Source organism: Geotrypetes seraphini, chromosome 3 (genome assembly GCF_902459505.1).
Source record: "Geotrypetes seraphini chromosome 3, aGeoSer1.1, whole genome shotgun sequence".
Taxonomy (NCBI): Eukaryota; Metazoa; Chordata; class Amphibia; order Gymnophiona; family Dermophiidae; genus Geotrypetes; species Geotrypetes seraphini.
This window is the reverse complement of record NC_047086.1, coordinates 359,616,225-359,639,688: the sequence shown is the minus strand read 5'-3', so window position 1 is coordinate 359,639,688 and position 23,464 is coordinate 359,616,225. Positions and strand designations below refer to the sequence as shown.

Below are 23,464 nucleotides of genomic sequence, written 5' to 3'. Positions count from 1 at the left end.
AGATGCTCGAGAGGTCAGCTCAAAAGAGTCATAAATGGAGCGCACCATAAATTTCCTGAGTTGGAGCAAACTGGAAAGTTGTTGTTGAAAAACCGGGACCTTGCGTTCAGGGATGTACTTTTGGAAGGAGGAGAGTTGTTGCACCAAATGCTTCATATAGAAGGAGAAGTGGAAGGTGTAATTATTAGCTCTGTTGGCAAGCATGGAATTCTGATAAAGGTGCTTGCCAAATTTATCCATCGTTCTGCCCTCTCTGCCAGGAGGAGTAGAGGCATAAACACTGGAGCCCTGGGTTTTCTTTAAAGTGGACTCCACTAGAAGGGATTCATGGGGTAGTTGAGGTTTGTCGAACCCCGGGATAGGAATGACCCTATATAAAAACTATCCAGTTTTCGAGGTGCACCCGGTACCGTGAGAGGGTTTTCCCAATTTTTGTAAAAAGTTTCCCGTAAGATGTCTTGGACGGGTAACTTTAAAAATTCTTTGGGGGGTTGTTCGAAGTCCAGGGCGTCAAGGAAAGCCTGGGACTTCTTAGAGTCGGACTACAAAGGGATAGACAGAGCTGCCGACATTTCTCGTAGAAATTTTGTGAATGAGGACTGTTCAGGTTTGGAACTGGTATCGACCATCGATGGTTCCTCGTCCGTTGATGAAGCCTCATCCTCGGTACCGGGTGGGGATTCTTCCCATAAGTCCGGGTCCCTGACGTCGGTATGCGCGGGACGGGACGGTGGTGCGGATGGCTCAGTATGGCGAGTCTTAGAGAGGGATTTGCCAGAGCGCATCGAGACGGTACCGGGGGAGGAAGATCGGTGCCGGTCCTGGTCTCGGGGGGACTGGTGTTGGTCTCGATGTTGGGGAGGGTCGGCATCAGAGCGTGGTTGCACCGGAGGATGAAGTGGTTCAGCCGCGAGTACCGGCATGGAGGTGTTCAACGGTACCGATGGTGTCGACACTGGTGGTGTGGTGCGAGGCTCGGGCCGGTCCGGCACCGAAAGAAGTGGGGCCAACAAGTGCTGGAGTTGTTGTTGTAGTTGCTCCTGCAGTTGGGTTTGGAGTATGGCCGCAATGCGGTCGTCCAGAGGGGGCACCGGTACCGCTTTTTTCTTTTTCGGTACCATAGGTGCCGCTCCATGCCCCGGCGATGAGGAGGCCGATGACGAGGCACTCACAGAAATCGGGGCGGAGCGTTTGCGGGGTCGGCGTGATGTCGGGAGGACCGGCGTCGCCGGTGTGGCAGGAGGGCGCTCAAGGGAAGTGGAAGGCTTCTTAGCCGGCTTACCTGGTGCCAGCGACACCGAGGAAGGATCAGGTGGTGTCGAAGTAGTCGGTGCCGACTTTTGCGATGCCGTTGACGGCGCGGCAGATTCCATGGCAGATCCGGTGCCGAAAAGAATATTTTGTTGGATCTATCTATTTTTTAATGTACGTTTTTTAAGAGTAGCACAGCGGGTGCAGGTGTCAGCCCGATGCTCTGGACCCAGGCACTGTAGGCACCAATTGTGCGGGTCAGTGAGAGATATCGGGCGTGCACACCGCTGGCACTTCTTAAAGCCCGGCTGAGGGGGCATGAAGGGAAACACGGCCTCCGCAAAATCAAAACCGGAGGCCTGTATGGTGACAACAGGCCCCGCCGGGGCCGGTTCGAAAAATAAAGAGAAAACAAAGTTTTGGGTTTTTTAAAAATTTAAAACGAAAAAGAAACCCGAAGGCAAAAGAAAAAGGAAGACAAAAACGCGAGCGGGAAGGCAAAATCCGATATTTCAACGGCCGTTGAAAAATACATGCGTCTTCTTCGCTCCGCGGAAACGAAGAAACTGGGGACCACGCTCTCCTCCGTCGAGCGGGAAGGCACCCGCGCATGCGTGGTGCGGCCAACTAGAACTTTCTAGTTAAAAGTCGTCGGTGACGTCACCCATGCGTTAAGAATATGCTGCCTGCTTGTCCTGGGATAATGATACAAACTAGTCCACCAATGACACCTGTTAAAAATTGCTCCTAGTTCAATGGTGACCTGTGTATATAATGCATGTTTTAAATGTGAATATATGGACTTACAGTTAGATATGATTTACAGTACATAATCACAAAAGACTTACCCTTTACATACCAAAGAAAATGAGACACTCAAGATTTGGACTGATCTATTGAGCATTTAGGCATACTCTGCTGATATAATGCTATTAGAAAGGCAGTGGGTTCACCAAGACCCCCTGGACTCTTTATAAAGGTAGTCTCTGGATTGATCAATATGATGCCAAAAATGGCAGTGCTTATATGGGTCAGAAAAGGATCAAGGAACAGAAAGGGAGGCAGTAGAGAAGAAGGAAGAAGAGGGATCATGACTGGAGAGCATTTTTTTTTTCAACAAGAGGCCCTAGAAGGAGCCAATCACCAGCACAAAGCCTAAACATGCAATTTACATCACCACTATTTAAACCCATGGGCGATATGTAAAAATCAAGCCAATATCCTCTACAGTCCCTGGGATATCTTCTAGGTGGCAGATATGGGACTCATTTTCAAAACAGAAAAATGGTCAAAAGCAGACATTCAAATTGCTATTTTTGAAACCCATTTTGTAGATGGTTTTCTATGGTGTTCGTCTACAAGTGTGTCTAAATCTTAAGGGGCTGTGTTTTGAGTGGGACTAGAGTGGGCTTATAATTTGGATGTTTTTCTGCAATAATAAAACATTGTAGGAAACATCCAGGGCAAAACTTGGATGTTTAAGGCTAGACCTGTTTCAGTAATGAACAAATGCCAAAAAGATGAGCAAATTGACCTGATGAACACTGGAGGAATTAAGGCATGACTCCCCTTTACTCTCCCTGACCCCCTACCATCCCCCAAATATGTGAAAGAAACAGTATATTCCAGCCTTAATGCAGCTTTCAGTGGTTATGGCCAGTCCCATTAGAGCATCAAGCAGGTTCCTTGAGTAGCCTAGTGGTTGGTACAGTGGACTATAGAAATAGGGACCCAGGCCCATATTACACTCTAAACTAAAATACTTGTGGTAGAACATGTGAGCACTCCAAAACCTATTCTACCTACATATAGGTGACACCTGCAGGCATAAAGGCTATTTGTTGTGGTATACAGTAAAGAATGACATGTGGACAAATCTGTCGCTGTCCCCGCAGGAACTCAATTTCCCCACCCCGTCTCCAAGGGAACTCATTTTCCTGTCCCTATCTCATTTCTGTAAGTTCTGTTCATTCCTGTAAGTTCACACAAGCCTCAAACACTTATGATTTTAAAGCGTTTGAGGCTTGTGCAGATGAGGACAGAGCTTGCAGGAATGAAGCAGGGACAGGAAAAGAACTCTCTGGGACAGGATGGGAAAATTAGTTCCTGTGGGGACGGGGAAAAATTTGTCCCTGTGTCACTCTCTAGTGCACAGTTCTTCAACTGCCGGTCCGCAGACTCCTGCCTTCCACCACCGGGACTCCTGCCGCGTATGTCTCCTGCTCCTGCCTTTGTTTCCGCACCCCCAGACCAGCAGCTCTGTGTGCTTTTAACTTTGGCACACAGCTGCCCCTAAGCAGTATTTTAGCCGCAGTTTCATGAGACAGCCTTGGGGCCTTTGCTAGGCTGACCCGCTTCAATGATGCAATGTGGGCCGGCTTACCAAAGGCATCGAGGCTGCCTCATGAAACCGTGGCTAAAATACTGCTTAGGAGCAGCTGTGCGCGGCTAAAATACTGCTTAGGAGCAGCTGTGCGCTGAAGTTAAAAGCACACAGAGCTGCCGCTAGCCTACATAGAGGAAACATTTGCTGGAGAGGGAAGGGAGAAGGGATACTCCTGGACAAGGGAGGGGAAGGGGGTACTGCTGACAGGGGAGAAGGGAAAGGGATACTGCTGACAGGGGAGAAGGGAAAGGGAAGGGAAGAGAGTTACTGTTAGATAAGGGGAGGAAGAAAGGGAGAAGGTACTGCTGGACAGAGGAGGAGGAAAATTGGAAGGAAACAGCTAGCAGGGAGATTAGAAGAGGGGAAGGAGTCAAGATGGAATGGAGAGATCAGATGAAGGAAAGGGGAGAGACAGAGGAATAACAAAGTAGAGAGAGATTGATGCTGGGAAGGGGGGTCAGATGAGAAATAAGGAAAGAGGGACAAAGATGCTTGATCTGGTGTAGGAGAGAGGGGCATAGAAAGAACGCAGATACTATAGGAGGGGGAGAGGGCAGAAAGTGGATGGAAGGGGCAGATGCTGGATTGAAGAGACAGAGGGCAGACGCTGGATGGAAGAGAGTGAAAAGACAATGAAAGCAGAAACCAGAGACGACAAAAGGTAGAAAAAAAATAATTGTATTTCTATCTTGTGATTAGAATAAATCAGATTTAAAATATGTATCCTGCTAGAGCTGATGTTAGCCACATCTGGGGAGTGCAAAGCCCAGGCAGTGCTTCTTTAGCTTCCAGCTGGCTTAGGGCTCTCTCTGACCAGGAGGCAGTTGCCCTAGTTGCACACTCCCTAACACCATTCCTGCTATGTGTGATTGCGGTATTCTGTAATAATTTGGCTTATTCAGTTTTCTTGATAGTAGAGGGGATATATGTGAAGGGGAGGGGAGACGGGGGTTTTGTTGATCTTTCCCTGTATTATTTATATTTATAAAATGACAATTGTACAGAATATTGTTTTTTATACTTTAATAAAATATGTTCAATATAAAATCATAACTATTTGAGGCTTGTGCGGATGGGATCAGATGATTAACAGGACCGAACTTGCGAGAATGGGGCGGTGATGGGGTTTTAAAAAATTTCAGTCTTATTAGTTTGCCAGTCCATAGGTGTAAAAAGCTTGAAGAACATTGCTCTAGTGTACAGTTGCATATAGTAGGTTTTGGGTGGCTCACCCTACTATATAAAGGTGTCCCTGGGCTTTTTTATGTGAATATCACTGCAGTGCCCCCCTAGGCTGCTCCACTGCTCTATAGGGATGTCTATGTGGACAGTCTACTAAGAATGCTGGTCCCGCCTACATTTCAAAGGCTTGCTTCTGTGCGTTTTACTTTTGGACTTTTTTTCCTAAAAATAGTTCAGAAATATAGATGCATTGAAAACAAACATCTAAGGAAAGCCCACTTTCCTGTTTTGAAAATGGTCATGTTTGCTACTGGATTTTTGGAAGTTTTCCACAAAATGTAAAAATCAGATTTAGAAATCATATTGAAAATGCCCTTCCATGTGACTTATATGAAATGTACTTTACCTAAAAGTGGGGGAGGATATGGATGAAGGATGCAAATCGGTCTGTTTGTAGTACCGTTAAACAGAACCACCCCCTGTGCCCAAGGATTCTATGTCCTACAACCTCAAAAAGTTGCAGAAAAAATAAAAATCATTGAAAAAATTGTTTCAAGCTAAATTATTTGAAGAATCTTAAACATAAAGCCTGAGGTATCACCTCTATCAACTCTTATTAGTAAAAGGGTGTGGAAAAACTACTGTGAAATTTAGCCAAAAGTAATAAGAAATGGTCAAAACTATACCAGTAAATGTTTTGAACTGCAGAATATTTTTTGTGCAATTTTCCCTTTCCTGAAACTGCATGAAAATAAATCCTTGTGAAATAGATAAATCATTTCAAAATTCTGCACGAGAAGTAGCTTCTAGCATTTTTGTATGTTTTTGTTTCACTTTTGTCAGAAACATAAATACAATCCCTAGATTTCAGTTTTACTCTTATAAACAGGATAAATTAGCTTTTGATGACTAATAGAATGTATATTAAAAAAAAACCAAAAAAATTTACCTCTGAAAGCTCAGCAGAGTGTTGTGTAATAACTTCCTGCAACTTCTCCACAGATTTCCGAGTTTCCAAAATCTGTACAAAAAATAAATAAATATATTTATCTCAAAGCGCACCCCCCATGTTTTAACCTGCCATTATAAACTGAATTTTCAGGATCCTTGTTTGCCATTAAGACAACTACTTGTGAGTCTGATGAGAGCAGACATAGCATACTGCTAGCTATCTGACTACTTAGCTGCAACAAAGAAGATGTAACAAAAATGTGAAGAAAACCTCCCGACTTACTCTGAAGGCAACGTAGACCATTATTTTAGAAACATATCTAAATGTAAATAACAGCATTTGCACATGTATATTGTGTACACATGTAAATACAGATTTTAAAAAGAAGAAATTATATACTGTAACAAACCTATTATTCCCAGAGGCTTTGTTCCAGTGGGAGTTAGGAAATACAGACAGCCCCAGTGCCATAGAGCTGACCAGGTCAGTGTGATGACTACTGCTGGATGAGCCAGAATAATGCTGGTGAACAAAAAGACAGCAAAGTTTGTCTCTCTATAAAAGGGGATCTAATTCTGATAGGAATGTAAAGCATAATTAACTTCCTGCTCCATTAGGAAAGGGTCAGAAAAAGCTCCCTGTTGCTAAGCTAAGACAATCAGCCAGAGAGCTAGCCCCCTTCCCCCATGCCCAGTTGAGAGGGCGGGTTTGGAGCATACTAAAAGCCAGCCTGCTGCTGAGAGAGGGAGAACGGTGGGAGAGAGAGGGCGTTTCTCTTCAGAGCTGCAGGAGCTGAACCAGGATGTCTGTGAGATGGAGGTAGACACTTTTCAACCTGAACCGCTCGAGCGTATGGACTTCCAGGAAGTAGGATTTAGCCCCAGTGGGGGTGAAGAGGCATTGAACATTAACTGGTGCAAACGTGAGTTTGCTGTGATTAATGACTGTGGCTAGAACTGTGTTTGGAGTTATAAACCTGGGTGGCCTAAACCCTGGAAAGGACTGTTTGCCTTTCTGTTTCTCTTCTATGAAAAATTTTGTTCTAAAGAGGGGAGCATATAGGAGACTGTCAACTATAACGTCAAGGAGAGCATCGAAAAGTGCTTTGAGATGCTCTGTGATGCTGACCCGAAGAATGTTTGAACTAGGAAGAAGAACTTTGATGCCTCGACGGTGCAGCTCCTCTGGATCTTGAATGACATCGGTGTGGAGTCCGACATCTGGCACTAGATGGATGCTTGGAGCACTGCTCGGACTGAGCTAGTACTGGTTATGTCACGGCGGGGACTTGCACTGCATGGGATTGTAACATGCCAGCCAACTCCTTTTACACCAATTCTCGAATATGGACCTGTAAGGATGGCACTGGTACCATGGTAGTCATTGGTACAGATGGTGCAGGATGTATCGGGTACCGAGGTGTTGGTGACCTTGATGATGAGGCAAGCCTCCAAAGGGACACAATGTTTGGGATGTGTTGATGGTATTGATATCCAAGACAAAGCTGATGTGTGCTTGGAAAGGGAAAAGCGCTTATGCTTCTTAGCTTTTTTTAGCTACTTCCTCCAATGGAGGCAGCGCCAATGATGAAGAAGCTGACCTAGGTTTTGGTGCTTGCACCAGTACCGATGCTGATGGTCTCTGGATGTTGGCATCAGCAGACATCATCGATGTATCAGAAGGTGCTCTGAAAAGTTTTTCAAACTGGAGCTGATGAGACTTAAGTGACTTCTTCTGCAATTTCAAGCAAGATGCAGGACGGTGTTCAGATTCTAGGCACTGGATGCACCAATTATGTGGGTCGGTAGCTGAGATGATCCTTTGGCACCAACTGAAGCCTCTGGAAGGCTTTGATATTGAGGGGAAGACAACTAACACAAAAATCAATGGACTCGATGGTCTGAGGAAGTTGAATAGATATTGAACCGAACAAAGCTTAATGATCCCAGCCTGAAAACAGACCGAGATTAGCCTGAAGGTCCAAAAATGAAAGATTGGTAAAAATTTAAAAAATATGACTGAAATGAAGAATAAAGAAAGAAATAATGAGGGGGGTATTACAAACCAAACCCTAAAACAGATAACAGAACCAGGATGCACCGGGGAAGGGAAGGCCCGTTTTGAAGCAGAGGGCCAGCTGACTGGAGGGAATCCTTGTCCCTCCGGTCAGACATCTACGTGAAGGTAAAGGGGGGGGAGGGCTGCTTGGCAGTGGGAGAGTGGGCATCTCTCTCGCTGCAAGGGGGTGGGGTTGACACCGTTGCTTCAGGGGGGTGTTTGTGGCGGGAGAGAGTGGGCATCTCTCCCGCTGTGGGGGGAGGGGGGATGTTTGTTTATGGCGGGAGAGAATTGGCATCTCTCCCCCTGCAGAGAGGGGGGGGATTTGTTGGTTGGCAGTGCTTGTTGGGGAGAGCGAGTGAGCGCTGGGCACATGCAAATTTAACAAGTCTTTGCTACTCTCTGCCAGCCTCATTTACATGAGCGTTTTTTGGAGAATGACTCGCTTTTTTAAATTCACTATCAGAATAGCTGCAATAGCAGACCATCGATTTTTAACGTGTTGTTTTGAGAATCTAGGCCTAAGTGTAGAAACTTACTGAGGGGCTTCATTTGTACAAGTCAGTATGGGCTACAAAGCATGGCAGAAAAGTGGGGACACTTGCAAAAAAACCAAACAAACCAAACAGCTGCTCAATGATAGCTTCAGCTTTGTAAACAGTAATACCACAGCAGCACCTTCAAAGCAGTGTCTCAACTCAAAGCAGCGACCAGACCTCATGCTTACCATATCCTGTTTCTTGCTGCTCTGCTCTCTCTCAGTTCGCAGCATTGCCTGAAGGTTTTTCATGCTGGAAGTCAGTTGCCGATTCTTTTCTTCCAGACCCTTGATGGCATCCTGTAAAAGTTAAGATCTGACATTAATTCGGAGGCTAATCCCATGCTGGTGGCTTTGTATGTGTAGGCTAGGAATGGGAAGATGTCGTACCTTCAATCCTATGGCTTCTGCTGAAACAGTGCTGTTCTTTTTGTGTGCTTCCTTCACAGACTCTTTTGCATCTTTTATCTAGACACAGAAAAACCCCCAACAGATACACTTGAGATAATTGAAAGCATTACTACTAGCTAGATTCTTCAAAATAGCAATCTGCCTATTTTTCAGCACTGTCGCTTCTCTTTTGATCTTATTCCAAGGTCATCAAATGTATTTCATATGTTTTCTTTTTAAATTATATTTTTACTAGATAAAAAGGTATAGCTTATACTGTGACCAAATACAATGAAGTCTCACATTCATTCTTCAGTTTTATGTGTAAGATCCCTCTATTAAATCTCTTAGAGAGCTCTTAAGAGAGAGGAAGTGATAATGGCTATTGTGGATGGGCAGACTGGATGGGCCATTTGGTCTTTATCTGCCATCATGTTTCTATGTAAATGAACCAGAGCAATGACAGCATAGAAGTATTCTTAAAATTTTTTGCATACAATTCTCTTGTGAACACATACAAACGTTTTAATAACTATGGGTATGAATGTGGGATAAAGGAGTAGCCTAATAGTTATAGTGATAAACTGGAAACTTAAACACCTAGGTTCAGATCCATGCTAGCTCCTTGAGGCCTTGAACTAGTCACTTATTTCTCCATTATCTTTGGATTGCTGGGGACAGTGTTGGCAATCTGCCCCACTCATGGCCTGCCATGGAAATTGCCACACTAGTGGTGTCCTCATAAATTGTTTATAGCTTAGCATGTCTGTGCAAGAGAAACTACCAGCTACCGGAAGTGTCAGGTTTTATTAATATTTTATGCAATTATTTATATAGTGCAAGTCCTGCAGAACTGTTCTGGGAAGTCTTTGCTCTAGAGATGAATTGCTCCAAGCTGCAGATCTGAATCTGTATGCTTCTTTATTCAGCTTCAAGGAAAAACAGATGGCTTAGACAGCCTTGATCAATTACATCTACTACCACCAGAGTGCTGAAGGCAGGAAAATTCAGCAAAATGTGACAGGAAAAGAATACAAATATAGCCAAGAATTCTTAATATAACTGTACATTTGATGTGCTTATGATTTTCTAGTGATGCCGACTCTCTGGGTTAACAAAAAGAGAAAAATCACTATGTTTACATACAACAGAATAAATAGAGAGAAATTAAGACATACCTTTTGCTCATAATCAGATATCTTATCTAGGATCTCACTTTTATCTTGTATGAGATTTTTAATCCTTTCAGCAAGTTGTCTTTCATTTGCTAGGATGAGGAAAAACAAACATGAAAGCTTGAGAATAAAATCAGAGTTTTCAAATTTCTGGGTTAAACCTGGAATTATTTCAGTACACATAAAAAGAAAGCTTTTCCCTCTGTATTCCAGTTTTATTACTCGCTACTTCAATTTGTGGGTTTTATCTTGCTAGCTCCTCCCCCAATGACATCATCCTTGTCTCAACAGAATCCTACTGTGCAATCCACATTGAGGAAGGTCCATTATGACCCCTCACTATCTTCTCTTTCCACATCCCACTCACCTCTGGTCTCTCAAGCACGTCGTGCTCACATGGACCCTCATTTTCTCCCTTCATTCAATTAGTTTTTGGTTTTTGCAGTTTTTACATTGCCCCTCGTGATGCATGTTACGCTCCGCTCCCCATTTCATCCTCATCACTACTGCTTGATTCTTACAGCGCTGGCTGCGCTCCGACTTTATGTAAGGTCCCCCCCTTTTTTTATAATAATAATAATAACTTTATTTTTCTATACCTTTTTTTATGTCTCTCTTCCTCACTTTTTACTTCTTTCTTCCACCCCCCTCTGTTTCTGTCATTCCTACACCTTTCCTCAATCTTCTTTGCCCTTTTTCACAGGTTAGACTTTTGTTCACCACCCCTCTTGGCTTCACTTTTCTCCATATAAAAAGTTATTCACGATTTTTTCGTATTCGTGGGTCAGCTCCACCCCTAACCCCCCAAGAATACACACACACCTCCCTCCTTATTCTAGGAATGACAGAAACAGAGGGGGTGGAAGAAAGAAGTAAAAAGTGAGGAAGAGAGACAAAAACAAAGGGGGGGGGGAACCTTACATAAAGTCGGAGCACAGCCAGCGCTGTAAGAATCAAGCAGTAGTGATGAGGATGAAATGGGGAGCGGAGCGTAACATGCATCACGAGGGGTAATGTAAAAACCGCAAAAACCAAAAACTAATTGAATGAAGGGAGAAAATAAAGGTCCATGTGAGCTCTCAAGGACCGGAGTTCCCTACCCTTGCTATAAAGGAAGGATGGACTCCATCTCAGCTCAGACAGAAAGAGCCTTCTTGAAAGCAACATCAAGAGATAAATTGAGAAGTCTTTAAACTAGGAAGAAGGGGAAAGCCAACAGTCGACCATGAGTCAATGGTTCGGGAAACAGTATACCCAGAGGATACCATGCAGGAAGATAGCGGGTAAGACTCACCGCATCATAGGCAAGACAGAAATCCTGACGGATCGAAAGGGACACAAGAGGACAAATATCAATAAAACTAAGTCTATGTTATTTAACTGGAAAAAAGATAACTCTCTCAAAACCGTTTAATCTCAATAACACCTCACTCAACTTGGTATCCTCTGTTAAAATTCTTGGGGTACTTATAGATGATAAATTAATCTATCACGAACATATTTCCCTCATCGTTAAAAATTGTTTCTTCAAATTACGTCAGATTAGGTCAATTGCCAAATTTCTTAGTTTATCTTCATTAAAGATACTAATCCACTCCTTTATAATATCAAAAATTGACTATTGCAACGCCCTATTTATTAACATTACACAAAAAGAAAAAAGGAGACTACAGATAATTCAGAACACGACCATAAAATTAATTTACAATACGAAAAAATATGACCACGTTTCCCCACTATTAATAGATGCTCACTGGTTACCGATTGGTCACAGGATTTTGTTTAAAATAATGCTTCTCATTTTTAAGACCTTAGCATCTGGCGAACCACAATTTATTTCAAGGACACTAATCCCATATAAAACCCAACGCTCCCTGCGATCATCAGATCAAAATTTACTGTCAGTACCTTCTTTGAAAATCATAGGAACAAGAAGATTGGATATGTTCACAGTGACGGGACCTCAATGGTGGAATGCCCTCCCCCAGTATATTAGATCTGAACATGATATTGTAACATTTAAAAAACTTTTAAAAACATATTTATTTAAAGATGCTTTTAATTCTTAAAACTTTTACTTGTTTTAGAGATACTCCTTGAATTGTGCTTTGGTAATTTGTACCCTTTCCTCTTGTTTTTCCCTTTTTTTTTTATTTCCATACCCAACATTGTAACTTTTTAACTCCTTTCCTAACCCCTTCTGTACGTTTTTATTGAAATTATATTGTTAATGTGTTAGTTTCTTTGTTTTCTCTGCTTAGACTATGTACATCGCCTAGCAATTTTAATAGGCGATTCATCAAATACTAAAATAAACTTGAAACTTGAGAGGGAAGGAAATGCAAGAAAGTAACAGGCCGCAAACTCAAGTGTATGTATACGAATGCAAGGAGCCTAAGGAATAAGATGGGGGAACTGGAAGCTATGGCACAAAAAGATAACCTTGAGATCATCGGCATCACGGAAACATGGTGGAATGAGGAAAATTGTGCTACTGGGATACAAGCTATACTGCAGAGACAGAGTAGGTCAAAAAGGTAGGGATATTGCCCTATACATAAAGAGGGAATTGAGTCTACCGGAGAGAACACGCCGGAAATGAAAAATAAGATAAAGTCTCTATGGGCCAAAATTCCAGGAATAAATGGCCTGGAAACGAATATCGGCATCTACTACCGACCCCCAGGGCAGTCCAAAGAAACTGATGGAGAAATGACGGATGCGAGTAAAAGCAACTGCAAGGGAGGCAACGCAGTTATCATGGGCGACTTCAATTATCCAGGGATAGACTGGAGCCTAGGCACCTCCGGCTGCAGTAGGGAGATCAAGTTCCTGGATGCTGTAGGCGATTGTTTCCTGGAATAACTCATCAAGGAAAATACGAGAGGAAATGCAATTCTGGACTTAGTTCTAAATGGACTACAAGGACCGGCACAAGGCGTAGAAGTAGAAAGGACGTTGGGAAGCAGTGATCACAATATGATCCGCTTTGATCTGGACACAGGGACAAAACATCGATCCAGAACGATGGCCACAGCACTGAACTTCCGAAAAAGAAATTATTAAGCGATGAGACTCATGGTGGGGAAGAAGATTAAGAAGAGGATAAGCACTGTAAAATCACTAGAGCAAGCATGGTCCCTTTTTAAGGACACAGTCATTGAAGCGCAAAATCTATTTATACCACGTATCAACAAGGGGCCCAAGAGGAAAAAGAACAAGGAATCGGTGTTGCTCACTGTAGTGGTGAAGGAAGCGATCAGAGACAAGAAGATTTCATTTAAAGAATAGAAAATGTAAAAAACGGACAAAAACTGGAAAAAGCACAAACAACATCAAAGAAGGTGCCATAAGGCGGTAAGATGGGCCAAAAGAGACTCCTTAGCTATTTTTTCCTCGAAGGCAAAAAACTTCAAGCCGTTTTTTCGATATATTATGGGGAAACGTCCTGCGAAGGAAACAGTGGGGCTGTTGGATGACCATGGAATAAAGGGAATGCTAAAGGAGGACAAAGCCATCGCCAACAAACTAAACACATTTTTTGCGTCTATATTTACCGAAGAGGATATACACAACATCCTGGAAACCATATTCCATATATTCCAGTCGGGTTTTCAGGATTCCCCCAATGAAATGCATGAGATCTATTGCATGCACTGCTTTCAATGCATATTCATTGGGGAAATCCTGAAAACCCAACTGGAATACATCTCTCGAGGACCGGAGTTCCCTACCCCTGCTGTATAGCTTGCTCTTCCCCAGAATGACATCCAGTTGCACATGAAGTGGAATCCTTCTTCCTCACATCAGCACCTCATCCATGTGTTGACTGTTTGAAGCTCTGTCTGCCTCTTCTCGTCGGCCCTGGGTACCGGCAGGATCTCCGAGAACGCTACCTTTGGCGTTCTGATCTTCAGCTTCTCTCCTAGCATCCGGAACTGGTCCTTCAGTCCTTCCCTGCTGTAGTTCCTGTTGCTGCCCGATTCAGGAAAATAAAATTTTGATTCGATTCAGCCTACTGAATTGGTTTTTCGATTTGATTTGATTTTCCTGCCCAATTGGGTGTTTTTTGTTTTTTTTTCAAACATCCTGGTGGGTTTATTTTATAACCTCTTCACCCCTTTTGCCTTCTCCTAACCACACTGGCGCTGTGGTGTAAACAAAATAAACAAACAAAAAAGACTTTTCCTCTCTCTCTTAAATCCTAGCTCACGTTTGCGGTCTAACAACAGCTCTGGCAGGATACACGTTTCAAATCTGACATACTGTAATCACAAAATGGAAAATAAAATTAGTTTTTCTACCTTTTGTTGTCTGGTCATTATTCAAATCTTGTTGGTCATAAGAACATAAGCCTTGCCTCCGCTGGGTCAGACCTGGGGTCCATCGTGCCCAGCAGCCCGCTCACGCGGCAGCCCAACAGGTCCAGAACTTGTGCAGTAATCCTCTATCTATACCCTTCTATCCCCTTTTCCAGCAGGAAATTGTCCAATCCTTTCTTAAACCCTAGTACCGTACTCTGCCCTATTATATCCTCTGGAAGCGCATTCCAGGTGTCCACCACACTTTGGGTAAAGAAGAACTTCCTAGCATTCGTTTTGAATCTGTCCCCTTTTAACTTTTCTGAATGCCCTGCATCGGTGCGTCCACACGAAGGCCTGCCTGCCTGCCCCCTCCCCTTGAAGGTCTGTTCCCCCCCCTGAAGGCCTGCACCTCTCCCTTGAAGGCCTGCATTCCCCCCAAAGGCCTGCCTGCCTGTCCCCCCCTTTGAAGGCCTGCATCCCCCCGAAGGCCTGCCTGCTTTCCCCCCCCCCCTTTGAAGGCCTGCATCCCCCCCGAAGGCCTGCATCCCCCCTTTGAAGGCCTGCCTGCCTGTCCCCCCCCCTTGAAGGCCTGCATCCCCCCAAGGCCTGTCTGCCTGTCTCCCCCCCTTTGAAGGCCTGCATCCCCCCCCAAGGCCTGCCTGCTTGTCCCCCCCCCCCTTGAAGGCCTGCACCTCCCCCGAAGGCCTGCCTGCCTGCCCCCCCACTTGAAGGCCTGTACCCCCCCGGAAGGCCTGTACCCCCCCCCCCCCGGAAGGCCGCACCCCCCAGAAAGCCTGCGTGTTCCCCCTGGCCTCCCGGAATGAATTTTCCTAATTTCAGCAGCCTGCAATACGATCGCTGGTGCTAGCAATCTTTGCAAGCTGCTGTATGGCTTCAGATCCAGCGATCTTATTGCAGGCTGTTGAAATTAGGAAAATTCATTCTGGGAGGCCAGTGGGGAAGACGGACAGGACAGGACAGGTAAGCCACTTCCCGACTGACCCTCCCCACTCGTCCTCTAAAGCAGGAGCGACAGGCCAGCAAAAGGCAGCGCTGCCGCTCCTGCTTTAGAGGGCGAGTGGGAAGGGTCAGTCAACTAATCGGGAGGCTGATTTTTTGTCGGGGTAAATCGATTCACCTGAAATGAATCAGTGAATCGATTCGAATCGTGAATCGGGCAGCATTAGCTCACGTTGTTTGTTCCCACGTGGATCACCACCGCTGTATCTTCCTCTTCCACGCTGTCGATGATCCTGTCGATGCGGCTCACTATATCTTCTACCTTGGCTCCTAGTAGGCAGATCACCAGCCGATCCTGTCTTCCTCCCGCTATGTGGCTGTCGACTTGTCTGATGATGGAGTCCTCCATGATGTTTGCTGTCCTCTCTATCTTCAAGTGTCCCCTAGTCTTTGTAAGTTTTGATGGAGTGAAAAAATTGATCCACTTGTACTGTTCTACTCCATTCAGGATTTTATAGACTTCAATCATATCTTCCCTCAGCCATCTCTTTTCCAAGCTGAAGAGCCCTAACCGTTTTAGTCTTTCCTTATATGAGAGGAGTTCTTTCCCCTTTATCATCTTGATCACTCTTCTTTGAACCTTTTCTAGCGCCACTATATCTTTCTTGAGATAAGGAGACCAGAAATGAATGCAATACTCCAGATGAAGTCGCACCATGGAGTGATACAGGGGCATTATAACATTTTTAGACTTGTTAAACCATCCCTTTTTTAATAATTCCTAGCATCCTGTTTGCTTTTGTGGCCACTGCCGCCACTCATTGGGCAGAAGGTATCATTGTATTGTCTACGATGATACGCAGATCCTTTTCTTGGGCGCTAATCCCCAAGGTGGGCCCTAGCATCCGGTAACTGTAATTCAGGTTATTCTTCCCAATGTGCATCACTTTGCATTTGTCCACATTAAATTTCATCTGTCATTTGGATGCCCAGTCTTTCAATTTCCTGAGGTCCACCTGCAATTTTTCACAATCCGCATGCATTTTAACAGCTTTGAACAGTTTAGTGTCATCTGCAAATTTAATCACTTAACTCATCATTCCACTTTCCAGATCATTTATAAATAAGTTAAATAGCACCGGTCCCAATACAGATCCCTGCAGCACTCCACTGTTTACTCTCCTCCATTGAGAAAAATTACCATTTAACCCTACCCACTCTTTTCTATCCGATAACCAATTCCTAATCCACAACTGAACTTTGCCACCTATCCCATGACACTTTAATTTTCTCAGGAGCCTCTCGTGAGGAACTTTATTAAAACATAACTAGCCTTCAGCCTGGATTTGGAAACACTAGTTAACTAAGAAACTTATAAGTTGTACTTATTTTGTAATTTATTTTTGGTTCTGCAGTTTTCTTCTGCTTCTATGGACTGTACCTCAGCTAGAACTGGCCTAGGAATCCATATGGTACCACCTGCCACTATTTGCAGCAAGTCTATTAGTTTACTGGCAGATGGTAATGTAATGTAATGTAATTTATTTCTTATATACCGCTACATCCGTTAGGTTCTAAGCGGTTTGAAGAAAATATACATTAAGATTATAAATGAGAAGTAAGAAGGTACTTAAAAAATTCCCTTACTGTCCCGAAGGCTCACAATCTAACTAAAGTACCTGGAAATTAATAAAGAAGAGAAAATAAAGATGGTTGAAAAAAGAAAAATTCTATGTGAATTTATAGGATGGAAATTAAGCTGACAGTGAAGAACTGTATGAAAAATACATATGGAATGCAGTTAGAGAAGGTAGGTTACAATCTATTTATGGTATTTGTTTAATTGGAAGGTGTTAAGGTGGGTAATTTGGGGGAAGGTTATCTGAAGGTAGGTGAATCTTCTGGAGGTAAAAGAGGAGGAGTTAAGATATTTGGATGAATTTTTTGAAAAGCAGGGTTTTGATTTCTTTTCTGAATGTTTTGAAGTTGTCTGATATTGTCATAAGATTGGAGATGGAATGGTTGATTTTTGCTGCTAGAAGGTTGTCAAACATTTTCTTGCGTTGTGTGCCTTTGAGTGGGGGGAAGGCGAAAGGGTTCGAGGTTCTTCTGTGTCTTGAGGTGGAGATTTGGTTTAAGCGGTTATTTAGATAGGAGGGGGAAGAGCCGTGTAATGCTTTGAATATCAGGCAGTAGAATTTGAATTGGATTCGTGCTTGTATGGGTAGCCAGTGAGAGTCTAAGAAGGCAGTTGTTATGTGATCATATTTTTTGAGTGAGTAGATCAATCTGAGGGCGGTGTTTTGTATGGTCTGGAGTTGTTTTATCATAGTGGCTGGACAAGGAAGATATAGGGAGTTGCAATAATCCAGCAGACCTAAGACTAGGGATTGGACGATTAGTCTAAATTGTGCTTGGTCAAAGAATTTTCTGATTTTACGGAGATTTCTCATGGTTAGAAAAGCTTTCTGGGTTGTTTTGTTGATCTGGGGCTGCATTGTGCAACATCTGTCTATCATAACTCCTAGGAGTTTTAGTTCGGGTTGTATTGGGTATTTGGTATTTTTGATTTTCAGTTCAGTGATGGTAGGAGTTTGGGCTTTTTCGAGCAAAAGGAATTTTGTTTTTTCAGAATTTAGTTTTAGTTTGTGATCCATCATCCATTTTTCTACTGTGTCTAAGGTTGTTTCTATCTTTGTTGTGGTGGTGGTCTCTGATGGGTCGAATGGGAGGATTATGGTGATGTCATCAGCATAGCTGAAAGATGTGACATCTAGGGTATCTAAAGTGGCTCCTAGGGAGGAAATAAAGAGGTTGAAGAGCGTAGGTGAGAGAGGTGATCCTTGTGGAACTCCGCAGGGATTTGTCCATGGTTCTGATTTGATATCATTGTATTTTACCCTGTAGGTTCTAGATTTGAGGAACCCCTGAAACCATTTGTAGACCTTGCCTGAGATTCCTATGGCGTCGAGAATTTGTAGTAATAAGGTGTGGTCAACTAGGTCAAATGCTGCGGAGAGGTCTAATTGTATTAATATCATTTTTTTTCCTTTACCGATGTGTTGTCGGGCTGTATCTAGTAATGTGACAAGTAGTGTTTCTGTACTATGGTTAGTTCGGAATCCTGATTGTGAGGGGTGGAGTAGGTTATGTTATTCCAGATATTCGGTGAGGTATTGTGCCACTAGGCCTTCTATTATTTTAACGTACAATGGTCTGTTTATTATTCACTAAGACAGTGACATTTACATCTGTCATTCAACATGCACTGGCCACCTTGTTAATCATCATCTCAGGGCTTTTTCCTTAAGACAAAGATTAAGATAAACAGCCATTTTGTCCTGTATTTCAGTGGTTACCAGAAAAACTGCTCCAAATCCTTGCTAGTCTGATATATAAACTACAGTCAGAGACAGAATCTTTCTATTATACAAGAAAGCAAAGTTGCTTACCTGTAACAGATGTTCTCTGTAGACAGCAGGGGAATGCAGCCACACTTGTTGGTGAAGTCCGCTGACAAAGCCTGAATGCCGGAACTCTCCCCTAGCTAAGCAAGCTTTTGAGCTTACAGGGCATGTGCAGGAGTCCCTATACCTACAGCCCCTCCTCTCCGCTTGTACATTTTGTCTCTAGCAATGAAAGGAATGAGATGAGGGGATAGAGGGCGGGCAAGTGTGGCTGCATTCCCCTGCTGTCTACAGAGAACACCTGTTACAGGTGAGCAATTGTGCTTTCTCTGGAGATAAGCAGGGAATATGCAAACACACTTGTTGGTGAGTCCCAAGCTCTCAAAGAAAGATTTGGGTGACGGGAAAATAGTTATAGTATAAAAAAGTGGCTCAATACTGATCATCCAAATTGCAGATGGTGTGCCAAGATTTGTTCCAGACAATAACACTGTGTAAAAATATGCACTGAGGATCAAGTGCAGCTGTGCAAACATCCTGAATGGAAATTGATAGTTACTGTACTAGTTCAGAAGCTGTAGCTCGCATTTTAAGAGCTCAGGAGGGTTGAGGTGTGCTCTTGTGTAGCAAAGGTTAATACAGCATGCTATCCAAGAAGAGAGAACTCTCTTGTTCGTTAGTGTGTTTTTTGTTTTGGGGGTTTTTTGTGCAGTTTCCTCGGTAGCTGGGTTGAAGGAAACAAAGAGCTAGATTGCCTGGCAAAATTGGGCAGTTGCCTAGAGGTAAAAACGTAAAGCTCCTTTGCAGTCCAATGAATGAAGATCTTGCTATGCTGGAGAGGAATGTAGAGGAGGAAAAAGAAACAACCGTAATGTAATAGATCGGTTGAGATGAAAATGCAAAAGAAATGGAGGAAGGAATGTGGGATGAGTCCGTAAACGTATTGTATTAGAATAAAAGTGAGCGATCAGTATAAGAAGGAAGCCGTGCAGAACGGTGTAGCTCTTCTGGCTGAAGTCAGAGCTATGAGAAAAGCAATATAATCAAACTTTTAAATAAACTTGAAATCCCTGCCCCCCCCCCCCCCATCTCAGCAGATCAGCCAAGGAAACAAGCAGGTTGAAAGCTCTCTCAAGAGTGTTTATTTAAAAATTATTATTATTTATTACAAAGAGTGTTATTGTGACTGAATTTTGAGGCATTTTCCTTTTTCTCCACTGACTCCCTTATAGTGATCGTCACATAACATATTTGGTATTACAACAGAAGAAACTATTTCATTGCAGATATAACATAACATAACTTTATTCTTCTATACTGACATAACCAAACGATTTCTAGGCAGTTTACACAGAAGGCTGGACAATCAGCAAAATACAAATGGTTCTTAAATATACTCAGTGTAGAGTTTTGCTAACAATAATACCCACATTTAGGAAATAAATTTGTCAAACAGCGCTGACTTAATTTATTTTTGAAATGCACCATATCACAATTTTTATACAATGTGGTCACTAATATATGGAATGTTGCTTCTTGTCCTATAGATGGTGGCACAGATTCAAAATAATAACACAATCTCCATTGATAGGCAGTATAAAAGTAAACTTGGAAACAAAGTGAATTATAGCTTTACAGGGGATAAAGTAAACAGTAGATGTGAAAATGCATGACAACTCTAATGCAGGCGATGAACCTATGTAGAGCAATTCAAACCACTTATTGTTCAACTGGCTTTAATGAAGGAACTATTGAATTAGTTGACTCTATGTAGAGCAAACATTAATAAAAAGTAAAAATCTGAAAAAGAATGAAGAATCTTACCTTGATAAACTCTGCTCTTGACCTAAAGTTGAAAGAGAAAAATGATGTGATCATTGCCACAAAGAAAGATTATTAGGTTTTTACCTCGATAATCTTCTCTCTTATAAACGGGAACAGAGATCCTGAACTAATGGGCAGTCACTCCAAAACCACAAGTTTCCTTGCAGAAGCTGCCAATCATCTTCTTGCACAGCTCCACCTCTCCTCCCAGAGGGCTATATTGTAGCCCCTCAGTCTGTCCCAAAGCAATGGAGATAGCTAACAAATAATACACAGAAAGCAGAGCACAGGGAAACTCCCCAAATTATAGTTATAATTCTATTCAGCTCTGTAAATAAAATATTTATATCATGTCGTTTATGTATGTTAACACAAAACAAGGTGGAACAACATTAGTCATTTACCTGAGTGCAACCTCAGTAGTTTAAAATGCTTTCTGTTTAAAGACGCCTACAATTGAGCTTTCCAATTCCTCAGTCCTTTATTCCTGAAGCCAATCCCTACTCTTCTTATCCTATTGTGTTATCCTTTTGTGTTTACTTTTACTTTTAAATTGTATTCCTTCCCTCTTGTTTACAATTGCCCTTTCCCAATCCCGTTTCCCTCACACGCCCCATGTAACATGGATGCTACTCAGCTGGTCATCTGGCATGAATCCAGTGTATCAGAGCCTGGGTCACGAGCGGAGTTCCGCAGGGGTCGGTGCTGGGACCGCTCCTGTTCAATATATTCATTAACGACCTGGAGGCGGGAACAAAATGTGAGGTCATTAAATTTGCGGATGAGACCAAACTATACAGGAGGGTTAAAATCACGGCAGACTGCGAAGATCTCCAAAAGGATCTGACGACACTGGAAGAGTGGGCCAAAAAGTGGCAAATGAGCTTCAACATAGGGAAATGCAAGGTCATGCATGTAGGGAAAAAGAACCCGATGTTCACTTACAAAATGGGGGGATCACTGCTAGGGGTAAGTAACCTTGAAAGAGACCTGAGAGTGATGGTAGACACAATATTGAAGGCGTCTGCACAGTGCGCCACAGCCTCAAGGAAAGCAAACAAAATGTTGGGTATCATTAAAAAGGGTATCACGACCAGGACGAAGGAAGTCATCCTGCCACTGTATCGTGCAATGGTGAGCCCGCATCTGGAATACTGTGTCCAGTACTGGTCGCCGTACCTCAAGAAGGACATGGCAGTACTTGAGGGAGTCCAGAGAAGAGCAACTAAGCTGATAAAGGGTATGGAAAATCTCTCATACTGACAGACTAAAAAAGTTGGGGCTGTTCTCCCTGGAGAAGCGGAGACATGATAGAAACCTTCAAGATCCTGAAGGGCATAGAAAAAGTAGACAGGGACAGATTTTTCAAATTATGGGGAACCACAAGTACAAGGGGGCACTCGGAGAAATTGAAAGGGGACGGGTTTAGAACAAACGCTAGGAAGTTCTTTTTCACCCAGAGGGTGGTGGATACATGGAACGCGCTTCCAGAGGCTGTGGTAGGCAGGAGCACGTTACAGGGCTTCAAAGAAGGTTTGGATAGGTTCCTAGAGGACAAAGGGATTGAGGGGTACAGATAGGAGTAGAGGTAGGTTATAGGGATAGGAGTAGAGGTAGGTTATAGAAATAGTCAGGTACCACTGCTCAGGCAATAGGCCTGATGGGCCACCGCGGGAGCGGACCGCTGGGTGAGATGGACCTCTGGTCTGCCTCAGCGGAGGCAACTTCTTATGTTCTTATGAGTCAATCTGTGGTAAATTATTGAAAATTTGAGGGATATTAAAGTAGATAAAAGCTTTTTAAAACAAATCTAGAAATCCAAGATGGCTGTCACAATAGTGATTTTGTCACTAAAAACAACCCGTGGGAGCCAAAAAGAAACTCCAAAAATTTGGGAAAGGGGTTTCTAGAGGTAGGAGACTCCCAATCTGGCCCTAGAAACTCTCAAAACTGCAATTCTCTAAACCCTTCCTCCCCAAATTTCCCCATAGGCTGCAATAGCCAATACTCACTTGTGCCTGCTGTGCTATGAACTGCTTTTTCTGCTTAAGCTATCAGTGAAGCTATGAAGAAGAGAATATATTTTGCTTCAGACAACAAAGATTCCAGCTGCTTGCTTCAGACAAACTAAGATTCCAGCTGTTTGCTTCTTTGGGCTGCTAGCCAAACCCTAAGAAGACGGACTGAGATCCCAAACCCCACCGATCCACTTGCTTAATTAGGGAAAGAGAGAATTGCAGCCAGCCCCACTCCGGACCAACCCGGGTCTCACACAGCATGTGCTCAAGATCCATACAAGAGTCTGGGGCAAGCCATGCTCCCAGAGGAACGGTCCCCGAACCTTCTCAACTGGTAAAACAAGCTGGCTAGGTAGGTACTATTAGAGATGCCTGCTAGCAACAGACTTCTTCCCCGAGAGTCTGTGTCTTCACACAGGAATATTTGGAACCTCTGCAGCACATACACCTCACAATTTAGGAAGAAAGTACCAGAAAAATAAAACAAAAGATGAGAGCAGATCAGAAGACAACTTCTCAACTCACTTGCAGAAGTGAAAACTGAGGAAAAATGGAGCAGTGCAAGATGATGATTGGTAGCTTCTGCAAGGAAACTCATGGTTTCAGGGTGATTACCCATTAGTTCAGGATCTTTGCTCCCATTGAATTGGAAAAGTCATTAACCCCATAATTTCATTTAGAGAAAGAATCAACAGTAACACTGCTCCTCTGCTAAAAATAACCCAAAAACCCCCAAACACTATAACACAAGTTAAATGTTGATTTCAAAGCAGTTTATTACATTACTAGTCTTTAAGCCCGTTACATTAACGGGTGCTAGAACATATGTGTGTGTGTCTGTCTTTTTTTTTCTCTCTCTCCTTAGCCGCTTTCTTTCTTTCTGCCTTTCTTTTTCCTTGGCTGTCCATCACCACCCCTTGCCTGCTCCCCCTGTCCATTTTCCCTTCCTTTTACCTCCACTGTGTCCACCACCACCCCTTCACTGCTCTCCTTATGCAGCAGCAGCCCTTCTCCCTTTG

General features: G+C 43.2%; 1 protein-coding gene across 4 annotated transcripts in view; it reads right to left on the bottom strand.

Annotated features, from left to right (window-relative positions):
* MIA3 (MIA SH3 domain ER export factor 3) overlaps window positions 1-23,464 on the bottom strand; it is a 181,665-nt gene that overhangs the window by 88,187 nt on the left and 70,014 nt on the right. For all 4 annotated transcript variants that reach the window (XM_033935451.1, XM_033935452.1, XM_033935453.1 and 1 more), the window contains exons 8-12: window positions 20,428-20,449; window positions 9,936-10,024; window positions 8,758-8,835; window positions 8,557-8,667; window positions 5,769-5,840 (exon numbers count right to left, since the gene is read on the bottom strand). In XM_033935451.1, coding sequence (XP_033791342.1) covers window positions 5,769-5,840; window positions 8,557-8,667; window positions 8,758-8,835; window positions 9,936-10,024; window positions 20,428-20,449 — 372 coding nt within the window. The remainder of the gene's footprint in view (window positions 1-5,768; window positions 5,841-8,556; window positions 8,668-8,757; window positions 8,836-9,935; window positions 10,025-20,427; window positions 20,450-23,464) is intronic.